The 12,714-nt window shown below is 37.6% G+C and overlaps 1 protein-coding gene across 1 annotated transcript in view; it reads left to right on the top strand.

Moving 5' to 3' along the window:
• The first annotated feature begins 10,821 nt into the window (after nucleotides 1–10,821).
• LOC141002627 (general transcription factor IIF subunit 2-like) overlaps nucleotides 10,822–12,714 on the top strand; it is a 44,747-nt gene continuing 42,854 nt past the window's right edge. Inside the window, exons 1-3 of the mRNA XM_073473991.1 lie at nucleotides 10,822–10,968; nucleotides 11,390–11,463; nucleotides 11,568–11,586. Of these exons, the coding sequence (XP_073330092.1) occupies nucleotides 10,903–10,968; nucleotides 11,390–11,463; nucleotides 11,568–11,586 (159 nt within the window). The 5' untranslated portion in view covers nucleotides 10,822–10,902. The remainder of the gene's footprint in view (nucleotides 10,969–11,389; nucleotides 11,464–11,567; nucleotides 11,587–12,714) is intronic.

A 12,714-nucleotide genomic window follows, 5' to 3' on the forward strand; every position in this document is an offset into this window, starting at 1 on the left:
TCTCTGTCTGGGGCTTGTGTCCACTGAGCCTCCCAGCTCTGAATGGAGGCCAGGATAGATGCTGGCTTTATTTTTATTGGACCGCCCCCACCAAACAGCATAAGAACCACAGTGTGTGTTACTAGATGCTTAAATGCCCAGGCCACCAAATTCATTCATGAGTTGTGCTTCCTACACAACCCCAACTTGGCACTGCTGCACCTTACTGTAAAAAAGAAGGAGGAAATATTATGAACTCTCACAAACATCAATGGCGAGACAACCAATGGGCCTCCCCAATCGCTTATTTAAGATGTGACAAGACGTTGTACTGACTTAGTTGTAAATAAGGCCAAAACTAACATCTGTCTCTTAAAAGTCGATGGCACACCAACCAAATATTATCCAATAAACAGACAAACGCAGATGTTTGGTGGTGCCTGGTCAAATTTGTGTGTTCAGTCCATATTTATCCAAGTTTGAAGTTTGGTCAGTCTGCCATGCTTTCAAACTGACAGCAGGCATCAAGCAGGAAACACGTATCCATAGCAACGCTGCTCACACATGCCCAGTATCAGTGGTAATCACGTTCATATTACCTATATGCAAATGCGTATCGAAAATGAATCGAAATTTTATTGAAATTGTAACATGGCCAAGCACAATATTCAAATCACAGAAGCTGCAGTTTATTGAGAAATGTAAACTGTGCGACAAACAGCATGATGATGAATTATCATGAAAAACATGTCGGGCACAGACACCAACAAATGTCACGTCGTGATGATTTTAATAGTTTTTCCAGTGAAATTAGAATTATTATGCTAAAATGATCATTTCTAGCAATATCGTCAAGAAAATCAATATATGATTAATATGAACCATGTCGAGCCCATGACCTGATTAAGCTAGCCTAATTTGTACTCACCTGTTGCCAAAGTGACCATCAGTCGCTCCCCTGGAGAGATGCTGACCCTGTTATTAATATTTTGAGTGGTGTCACCTTTTCCAGCTGCCTTTAGTATCACGCTGAGAGAAGGTTACAAAACCAGATCGCTCTTCATTTTCCAGCTCACAACAAAAATGAATAATAACTCAAGTGCGTATAAGTATATATAAACATTTTGTTAAAAATATCCAGTCACCTTCACTTCCCATTTTATTTTGTAACTTCTTGATTTCCAGTTTGTTCCATACTGGTTTACCTGATGGTCTTAGTTCTCATAGCAGACTATCTTTTCTGTCTTTATTGTTCCTGGTAGTCTCTTGGTGTACGACCACAACATGTTCTGACTTTGATTTCTGTCTGATCCACTGTAAGTTTGCTGCTTCAGACTGTTTTCGTATCCTGCCTTCTGCCTTCCACTCATCCGCCTTGTTTGCTCCACCGACTGCAACTCCTGCGTTTTGCTTCGAGACACCAAGTAAACATTTTTGGACCTCAATCCAGAATCCAAGTGCAATTTTTGCACGTCAAGTCGATGTTTGTGTGCGGGTATTCAGTTTTGTGGATTGCTGAAGGGCATGCCAAAAGCATGAAAGCATGACATTTCCCAGTTCATACTTGATGATTCACACATGAGGTGCACAGAAATAGGCCTGTGACTTAATAACAGGTTTACAGAGACGCTTCACCTCATAACACAATCTATAGTCCAGATATTTCAGCTGTAATCTACTGAGGCAGATGCATCTTTTCCTCTCTTGCATTTGTTTTGTAAATATTTATACTAAAATCACAGCGTTTGGTGACAGATTGTCATGTGTCAGGACACCTCGCGTATGTTCCAGGTAAATGTCACCTGGAAGCCCACACAGTCAGGAATGTATAGTCTTATACATAACCTTTCAGTGTTTGTTTTGGTCTTCTTGCTGAATGAGGGTGAAGGCTCGGGGACGTGTTCTTTATGTACGACATCCAGCTGACTCACATCATATGCCTTCGTAGATAAAGATCTGATCTCTGACTGTCTCATCTGTTAAATCTAGAGACTAAATCAACTGTTTTTGCGGTATGAATTTACACTGTGAGATATTATAGCATAGTGTTTCCTTCATATGCTGTGGATTGATGATATACAGTTAAACAGCTCTGTAAATGGCTCCACATGTGAAACACCCCTTCAACATAATCATGCAATCTGGGTTACAGCTTTAATGTTAAAAAGCCATGTCATTATAAAATGGTTGTTTATTAATTCATTATTGCATCGACAGGCGAGCATACAGTGAGCACAATGAATTAATCAAAGCAGTAACCTTAGATCTGCATGCCTGACTGATGAGTGAAAGGGAAATGTGAGAGCATCTTCTGGAAATACTGTATTTAATAATGGAGGAGAGCATCTAAGATGGCACGGACTCACATTAAGGTCGACAGAAACAAAGTTTGCCAGGAGGCACGAGATGTGTTTGTAATAAGTGTCTGAGAATATCTGTGTGAATGATGTCATTGTTTGTCTTGTAGGAGGACTTCCTGTTGATCAGATACAGTTTCAAAAACATGATTTCAGGTTTTCCGATTGCCTCAATTTCACATATTTGCAAACAATAGTGGAATGTAACTAGATTGAGTTATTCAAGTACTGTACATAAGTACACATTCTAGATATTTGTACTTTATTTGAGTCTTCTTCTTAATGCTACTTTCTACTTCTACTCCACTACATTTCAGGGATGCCCAAAGTGAGGCACATGGGCCAAAGTTGTCCCACCATGAGATCTGATTCGGTCTGCCAGGTGTTTCTAGCAGAGAATGTGTATGTATGAATGTGTATTTATGAATGTGTGTATGTGTATGTATGTGTGTATGTGTATATGTATATATATGTGTATATATATGTATATATGTATATGTATATGTATGTGTATATATGTTTAAATAAAGGATATGAATTGCTTTTTAAATATGTATGAGTCCCTGATTATTAATTGTTTTTTTTACAATTTTATTATAATTCAGTGGTTAAAGGATCTGAGTACGTCCTAACTTTGTGGCGAGCCACATTTATAGATCCCAGCATTTTACTAACACCAGCAATCAGTGAGGTTTCTTTTATCACGTGTACCAACAATATAAGTTTCCTGCCTTAAGTTGTGATATATCAAGAAAAAGACCTTTAGTTATAGCACCCCCATCAGGTCGATCAGTGTATTTGTTAAGTACTGAAACAGAGAGAAGATTTCATGTACACAGATAAGGGTGCAATAACATCAGTAATATTAAACTGTAAATTTATTTACATGAAGTTAAGATAGACTTAAAGACAGTTTTTCCTGTCTCTGAATCTTGCAGCAATGGTATATGAGCAGGTAGGAAACTTACAGCAGGACGTAAACAACATCTGTCTACATCGAGCAGAATGTAGAAATATACAGGAGCTCTTCCAGCTTGACGCTTAATCTGCTAGATGGCCTTCAACCTCACACAAAGTATTCACACTTCTTCAAAGACGCAGGCCTTCCACCTGAGAGAGCCCCTCTTCAGTGTACAAGTGTGTATAAAAAGAATATTCACTGAGTTCTCAAACAAAGAGTCTCATTATGAATACAAGCTAGGTAATTAATCCCATGGAGTAGGAAAGAAAGAAAGAAAGAAAGAAAGAAAGAAAGAAAGAAAGAAAGAAAGAAAGAAAGAAAGAAAGAAAGAAAACTCCATGTAGGCACCAACTTGACAATATGAATAAATGCATTGTAATCAGATACATCCATTCTAAAATGTCCTTGTTGTAGGTATTAAAAAAAAAAAGAGTAAAATCAGGATTTTTAAATGGCCACTGCCTGTGGTGATATTGCGTCTGGAGTGTTTTTTGGTCCCCTTGTTAAAATGAGCATCGTCTCAGTCCCACACGGAGCCTTTATGTACTGTTTGCACATACGTATACCTGCAGTGCATTCAATGGGGACTTCCAGCTTTATATTGTGCCTACATTACAAAGCGCTAGTCACCTCAGCATGGCTCCAGGAACGTGACAGATACTTCACTCTATGACAGCAGACTGCACAGTCTGCAGTAGGATACCTCTGGGAGGAAGTGAAGCAGCACGACTGTGAGACCAGACAATCTGCACAGACTGTGTGATGCTGTTGAATTAGCATGGACATACAGTACATCCCAGAGGAACCTGGAGTAATCTATGTAACGTTCTAACCTTAAAATAACCACATTTCTACGTAATGTTGCTTTAATGCAGAATTTAGGCTCTTCTTGTCATGGTTTTGGGTTTTAATTAGTTTGGATTTTTCCTGTTTTATTTTGTAGAATTCATTCTCGTATGTTGTATTTTGACATCCCACTTCCTGTCTTTGTCTTTTTCCCGGCCTTTTTCTGTGTACACCTGTTTCAATTAGTCATCAGCCTTTGTGGATTTTTAAGTTCATATTGATCATTTCTTTTCCACAAGGCTACAGAGCTCGTAGAAATGTGCAGAATAAAAGTATCTCTTTTGCCTAAAAACATTATTATGTGAATGTATTAATTTTAAAAATGTTTGTCAGGTCCAAAATGATTGTTTTGTTTATCTCTGACAGTTTCTAACTGGGTTTGTCAGCCAGTAGTGTAACGCTGTTGGTACCATGTGGTACCCGTGTTTCATCAGCGAGCCCACAGTCGTGGTGGTTGCCAGTTTGTGGGGAAAAAAACTTAAGAATGGTTTGAGTTCTACAGTATGTGCCCTGGATACTGGTCTTTAGTTTTCTGGATTTGCTCCAGCCTGTTTTGTCAGTTTTGTTGCCCTTTGTTGTCTTCATATGTTTGTTTTTTTTTACCATAGCTTCTTATTATAAAAGCTCGCCTTTTGTTTTTCCACCTGCTTGCTTTGGTGTTTTTGCATTTGGGTCCTTTTTGCTCCAAAGCCCAACACATCTGACTACAACACAGCAAAATCAGTGTCTCCCACTTGGTGCAAGCAACTATGTAAATAGAGAAATAAGGCAGTGTTCTTCACCGGAAAAATACCTTCTGTGATTGTTGGTCAACCAGTAAGCAGAATAAGAAGTAATTTAAAGGTATATTATGAAATACGTCTACTAAAATCTATCAGGACATAAACAACAGGTCATTAAGCTCTTTCCAAAATATCTCTGTGTTGGAAAATGTTCTCTTCTTTTTGCTGTACTGTTTCAAAGTGATAATTGTATTTGCCAACCAGGAGCTGCCATGGAAACAGCCCTCACTGTGAGCTCTTACTGAAGACACTACAACAATGTGAATCATGTTTTATATTATATCAATGCCAAACCATGTCAGGTTTCGGGGGAATTATCATTTCAGCTCAGACGACTGCCTGAGCAGGCTTTCAAAATAATATGACGGCGTTAATGTGAGACTGTTTTTTAGCATCTAAAGCGTTTGTCGGTGGACTCAGAGTGCTGACATTTCATTTTGTGGCTGAGTTATCTCCCTAGTCTGGCCCCTGAAATACACCCAAGCTGTAGGCAAAAAAAAAAAATGCCTGCCTCTAAGCGAGGACGACCTTGAGAGGAAAGCCAAAACCCTCAGCCAGCCAGTGCCAAGCTCATTTTATCCCTGATGAAAAGAGGTTTCTGAATCTTTCAACCAGCAAAGGACTGATAGAGGATTTCTGCAGTTTCACAGAGTTTCAAACTTGGGTAATAAGAGGAAGTTAGGCTTCATTGTACGACACACACGCACTTTCAACACATTTCAATGATGCTGATAAACTGCTGCCAGCAGCTGGGACACTCTGGACGCTGTGTCTTGATGTCCTGATGTAGACAAGAGTTCTCTGTGTGTGTTACGCTTTATGTGAATGTGCTGACGGCTGGTCACTCTGAGTGAAATCTTTGTGTTGCACAGATATGACTGGTTTGTTTCCAGTCCCGCTGCTGAGAGATCCATTTAGGACACAGGAAGTTATATTGATCCAAATCCAGACACCAGTGCCAACTGACATAACTCCCTGCTGCCTGTTGGTATCTAAAAAATGCATTATAGTCACCACATCCACCGAACAAGGCCGAACACTGGTTCTACTTCACCACTGTTTTAAGAATCTTAAAACTGGGTCAATACTACAACTGTAATCCGAAAGGCTGTTAGCCTCAAGGATATCTGTGCTGATGTTATCCTCTAACTGATAGTGTGATGGCTGCGAAAGGAGGGAGATTTTCTGAGGTACTGATAAAAGACCCAACATCACAGCCCAGTTGCTGGGATATATTGTTAGTAGTAACTGTTTCTGCAAACCACAGACACGTCTCAGAGGCTACATGTTGACATTTGTACAAAATGTGTCATAGCACGTTCGCGCCACATGTTTATCACCTGACTTTCCTATTAGTAGATGAAAAGGGGATGGTGGTGGAGTTACAGGTGACTACTGGATATTCTGACAAGGGTTTGTTGCGACCAAAACCGCTATTTTACTCCCGACCATGGTGTTTTTCTAACCTTACCCAAGTGGTTTTCGTGTCTAAACCTAACCAGAGCTTAACCACAGTGTTGTGACAAGAGAGAAATAGACAATTGAACCATAAAGGACCTAAAGTTGTAACAAAACAAAACGTAAAGCTTTAAACTCATTTGTGATTTTGCAGAAATGCACTTCACCAACATTTACAGTATTCTGGCATATGGGTTGACCCTCAATGCCCACATGTAAGGATGTGAAAGTAAAATGTTAAATAAATTAAATTAAATATCTTAAATTCATAGCTCACAGTAAAATTAATCAAAAAACACACCTTCTTCCTGGGACATGTTTCATCCATTTTCAGTGGCAAACTGAGCACAGCAGAGGGTCTGCTGGAAAGAAATCAAGCATGTTTAGCAGATTCAATAGCAATTTGCATTACCCATTTTTAAAAACATGTATTAAAACAAGTTCCTTTACAATAAGTCTTGCTTGACTTTAGAAATGTTGATTTAGAGGTGACAAAGGTGGCAGAACAAAGGCAAAGATGGGATATACATATTTTCACTTTCACCGCAAATTATCCAATTAAATATCTGCAGTGTGTTTACTTTTCTTAGGTACAAAGTCACAGAGGACAATCTTTCTAAAGATTTCCCCTGAAGTTGCACTCAAAGTTATGCTTTCCATACAGTTCATGTCCTTGAGGGACTCGGTCTGTTGGTCCAGCGTAGGCAGGCGAGGGTTAAGAGTTTATTGTTTACTATGCATTAGAAATGCATTATGGATTTCATAAACTGTAGTGTATGCCCACCTGAGGCAAAAAAGGCTAAGATGTTGTGAGCATAGATGATTTTTATATTTGAATTCATATTTCAATAAATTGCAATCGTGTTGTCAGAACATCTCCTATTTCCTTTAACTCACCTCAGTCCTCGGTACATTTTACCCTGATGGTGGAACCAGAGCAAAGGTCAGAGAATTAGAGAATAAAGACCATAAATACAAAGTGGCTGTCTGGCCAGTCTTAAGTCTTAAGTGCTGGATAAAATGTACTAATTGACCAGTTGACATTTCCATCCTTGACACGGGTCTGTCACAAAGAGTACACACATTTTTAAAATGAAGGCAGAAGAGGACACATTAGGAAGAGCTGATCTGAAACAACAAAAAATAAAATAATCTGCTTCATACTTCAAGATGGCAAAGTGCCCTTTGTGTAAGACCGCAGCTTATATTACTGCAACATATGTATGCACAGTATATTTCACCACAAAGAAACATATTAAACAGATGACTCAAATTCGAGGCTATGGATTCATTCATTCATTCATTCATTCATTCATTAATTCATTCATACAGTAGCAGCATGTCCAGTTCTAGTAGATGTCCACAAGGTGGCAATACATACAAATCATATCCAGTGGTAAAAGGGAAGGTTTAAGTATTCAGTTACTTCAGAGAGAAAGATACTGTCTTTAAGATGATCCATGTTTTTCTCTGCTCTCATTCTTTTAAGAAACTCACTCTGAACATGAACTTCAGTGATGAGAAAATGTTCAGAGTTTCCTCCAGAGATGATCTCAGTTTAGACAAAACCCCGAGATCTACAAACTGCCATTCACTTGTTCTCAAAAGCAGCTGTCAAATCAAATGTTTAGCAAGACTGCATTAATGAAGAAACCCATTTCAATAAAATAGTCAAATGTTCTTTGATTCAACTCAATCTTGATTTCTTCAGCTCTACAGTCATGTGATGGACCAGTTGTGGCTGGATAGTAACTTTCATTTACTATTACGCAGTGGGTGCACAATGTTTTTATATATTCAGTATAAATACTTTATTTTCCTTATTGGTGGAGATGAGATGAGACTGTGGAGATGGACGTCATGAGACATTTAAAATATTTATTTGAAAGAACGTGTTAAATAATATGTGAGGTTCACACATCATGATATCAGATACTGACTTGAGATGGAGACCAGTCCTGCTGCAGGACTGTTTGTAAAAGAGTGCAGGTTTTCTATCGATCCACATGGTGATGCTACCAGTCTCTGTTTGAATGCCATTCATTCATTCAAAGAAATACATTTCAATACACTTTTTTGATAAAATTATAAATGTCAAAGGGCAGGAGTATATACATACAAATTAATTTAATCATTCTAATAAATCAGAGTTTTATTTTTTCATAGAAAACAAGCACAAAAAAACAGGCAAAAAGTGTATTACTTCCTCTAAAACTCCAAAACTCACAGGCAAGATAATTGTCAAAGGGAACAGACAAGACAAAACAAGAAAAACAAAAAGCTGCAATACATAAAAACATTTTGTCTTAGTTCCTGTCAACAATTGAGTCTGAAATAATTTGCCATTTAATGTTATAAATTGCTTGACAGAAGAAGGAATGAAGGACTTAGAGTGGTGGTTTGTTCTGCTAAGAGGCACATTAATATGTGACAAACATGGCTTTGAAAATCAAAATGTTTTTTCTTCCACGCTTTATTATTGCCAGTAACTGTTTATGTAACTATTTAATAAATCATGAATGCAAATTGACTTGATGATTTGTTGCCACAGCCTCGTTTGTCAGCGCTCTGTTTTATATTTGTTTGATATGATAGTAATCGTAAGCTCATATTTGATGTGTGTGTGACAGTTTGTATCTGTAATCCCAGTATCGTATTAAATCTTTGAAAAAAATCTAAAAAGATGGAAATTTATTAGATAATATAATTATTTGCAGGCCCTCACAGAGTGAGATCCCATTTTAAGCTGGTAGTTTGGTGCATAAATATTAATAATGAAACGAGCTTGTGGGCTACAGTCCATCTAGAAAAGCCACAGTGTGGACTTGATTTGCATTCACGGCCCTGCTTGACCCTGGGCTTTAGTGGCCCGGTAATCAGACTGAAGTGCAATTTCGTTTAACTTTGCTGAATAAATCTGAGATGTGGGTGGTGATCTCAAGTCTGGTTAGAAGTTATATTGAGCTCTTTAGAACCAAATTATGGTGACAGTATTTGTTAGAGGGCAGCAGCAGTTGCAGGTGGAATAACAACACCAAAAAATCAATTTGCCCACCAGGGTTTGATTAACAAAAACAAGCTGCTGGGTCCCCTTTTAACCTGCCGTTTCTCTTCCTCTCTTTGCAGTGTGTCTGCTGGAATAATACATATTTTTTTTAACACAAACAAATAAAATATAAATGCACATATCAGCTGAAATAATGAAGCTCTAAAAGCTGGAAAAGACCTCAGGTTCGGGTAATGAAGCGGCACCTCAAGGCCACTTGGTTGTCATGTAAATAAGATTGATTGATTAGGGTTACAGCAGAATATCATGCACACAGTTATGTGATTGTCATACTAATGGGATGTCATGCAATTTTAAATGGTAGCCTGCAGTTCCCAAAACCACATCCACAAATTTTGTCATTATGTAATCTCTGTTTCTGTTTTGTCCTACAGTTGAATGATGAATGATTCTCTAAAGATTGGAAAGTTATTATAAATGTATGAAGCTGCTATGAGTTGCAAATGAGTCATCATAGGCGACTGCCACCGGATAAGATATTGCAAGAACTCACATAACATCTTGATGGCATCTGAGCCATCGTAATTTCATTAAATAAACACCTGGGAAGCACATACATAAATGGGTTTGGGTAAATTTCCAACTATATACAGAAAATAAAAAATAGGTTGCCCTACATCAATTTTACATGGGTCAGTGCAGCAGCTATAAGCACAAAGGCAGAAAGGGAAAGATGCATGAAGACATAACCAATGTTATAGTATCCATTGGTTAGACTTGAGTAAAAGTGAAGATATTGTGTGTAAATAATACTCTGATAAATGTGAAAGTCACCCATTTATTATTATATAGAGTTGTTTTTTTGTTTTTTGTTTTTCAAATCTGATTGCCCATAAAATAAATAAATGTAAAATGTTCTACTTTGGCTCTGATGTAGCACGTAATCTGCAAATTAACTTGTAACTACCCACAGAGCAAAAACACATCCAAAAGACGTCAATTCAACGTCTTTGCCGACGATGAAAAGACTTCCACTGGAGAGCCAGAGTTAAAGTTTTTTTAACCTCTTTTTTAGACGTCTTTTCGATGTTCATTATTGATGTCCAAGTGTCATCAGCTCACCAGATGAAGTTCATTCTTCATGCAGGCTACTGAAGGCCACAGTTCAAATGTACCCTATGGTTTTTGCTGGATGGAGTAGCCATCATAAAAACTTTAATTTTGAACAACATTAAGTTCTTTAGACATCTGTTGCTGAAGTTGAAAATATGTCTAAAATTATATGGTGATATCTTTCATTTTGAAACCTGGATGTCACTTGGACATCAATAATGAACATTGAACAGACGTCTGCTACTGTGTCGTCCGGAGTTTTATTTTGACAGAACTAACCGGACGTTTTATTTTGTAGTCTGTCTGCTAACCGGAAATTGGACTAAATTGAGTCGTTAACTCGCTTTTTGTGAGTTTATAAACAAAGTTTCGGCACTCTGACAATATTCAGGTCGCAGTATGTCAGATAAAGCGGAGATTAATCTAACTGGAGTCAAACAAAGTCAAGGCGTGTGGCTTGTTAAGGTTTGTCCACGGAAAGAGTCTTAAATTATCAAATCACACATTTGTTTTACGTGCTAACAGCAGGTAAATCAACCCAGCGGCTGTCACAGGTGTCTTCCGGTCATGATACGTCACTAGAGATTGCACTTTTATTTCAATTTTAAAGTATGTTGCTTTTAAAAAACTGTTAAATGATGATTAATGAGCAAATAAGTATTTTTTTGTAACATTCAATGACACCGGAAGTAACTGGCTAATTAAGCTAGCGAGCTTTATCGGTTCAGCTAACGTTAGCTAGTAAAATGACTTATCAATGTGAAAATGTACTATCTGATCAAAGTTCATCCTTAAAGCTCTGGTGGAGTAACATGCTAAGTTAGTATGTGTGTGTATAAACTTTAGTGGCCCTCTTAATAATGTAAGTGCCATCTTTCGTCGCCAGGTTCCCAAGTATTTATCTCAGCAATGGGCCAAGGCCACAGAAAAAGGAGAAGTTGGAAAGATAAGCATTGCAAAGTATGTTATTAACATCTTCATTTATAAGGCTTTAAAATATGTGTGTGTGTGTGTATGTTTAAATCCTGTCCTGATTATCATTATTGTTCTCATCCACCTGACAGGAAGCAAGGCAAAACAGAGGTAAGACAGCTTGTACAGTAGGCAAAATTTCATGTCACGATTATCCCGTCCAACATTACTGCAATTAGCAGTATTATCCTTAAAAACTCAAATTAAAAACTCCAATTGCAGTAAAACATGCTGAAATCATTTTAAAGGGGCTCTATGTAACAAGTTGTAGGAATTTACATGTATTAATCAGTTTTTTTATTGGCTGTAATGTGAGCAGATTGTAACATGACTTGAAAAATGAGACCTTCCTCGTATGTGTCTCTTGCCTGTACGAGCCTGTGGACAATTTAAGTTGTTTTATGCTGCTGGACTGTGGATTTCCTTTGTGAAGGACCTGGGTTTACTTTACTTTACTTAAAATTCCCACAGAGCTCCTTTCAACCCGACGTTTTGTTAGGAAACAAATATTTTTATGACATCATAGATAGCACACATTTATTGTAAACAAAACAATCAATCAATCTTAAATAAGTCTTCACAAATCATAAGATCTTGCACAATTAAGGAATAAATAAATGATGGTCATGGTCATTCTTTCGTTAGGAATCTGTAGTATTTCTACACATTTTAATGTAATATAGGGATATAATGTGTAAGCTATGCCTTCAGCCACAGTGGCAAGCTTAGGAAATTCAAAATAGATCAGAAAACGAGTATAGGACTGTATGTCAGCGAGCTAGGCTTTTTCCAGTCATTCATATAAAGGATTAGGATATTCATGCTTATCTAGATTCACTGTTATCCCAATAATGAAAAGTCACCATGATCAACTTATTGTGAGTGTTTTTATTGCAATCTGCGATAAAATCTTTTATCGTCCCATCCCTATTGTACCCTAAACCTGTAGTACAACTTGTCTAGGCGTTACATGACAGACACGTTTGTTTTTAATTAGTGCTGCACAATTAATTGCAATGTAATCAAAATTGCAATATGGCAAAGTGCAATATCCAAATCAGAAGAAGCTGATAAAAGCAAAATGTGTGACAAACAGCATTATAATGAAGTACTTTAGTGCTGAAGAGATGTCCTGGCCTACAAATCTCCAGATGTAAGAAAACATGTTTGTTTAGGACAGACTCAAACAAATGTCACATCGTCAGGATTATTATTTTTTTACAATGAAAATTGTGATGC

Source organism: Pagrus major, chromosome 9, assembly GCF_040436345.1.
Source record: "Pagrus major chromosome 9, Pma_NU_1.0".
Taxonomy (NCBI): domain Eukaryota; kingdom Metazoa; phylum Chordata; class Actinopteri; order Spariformes; family Sparidae; genus Pagrus; species Pagrus major.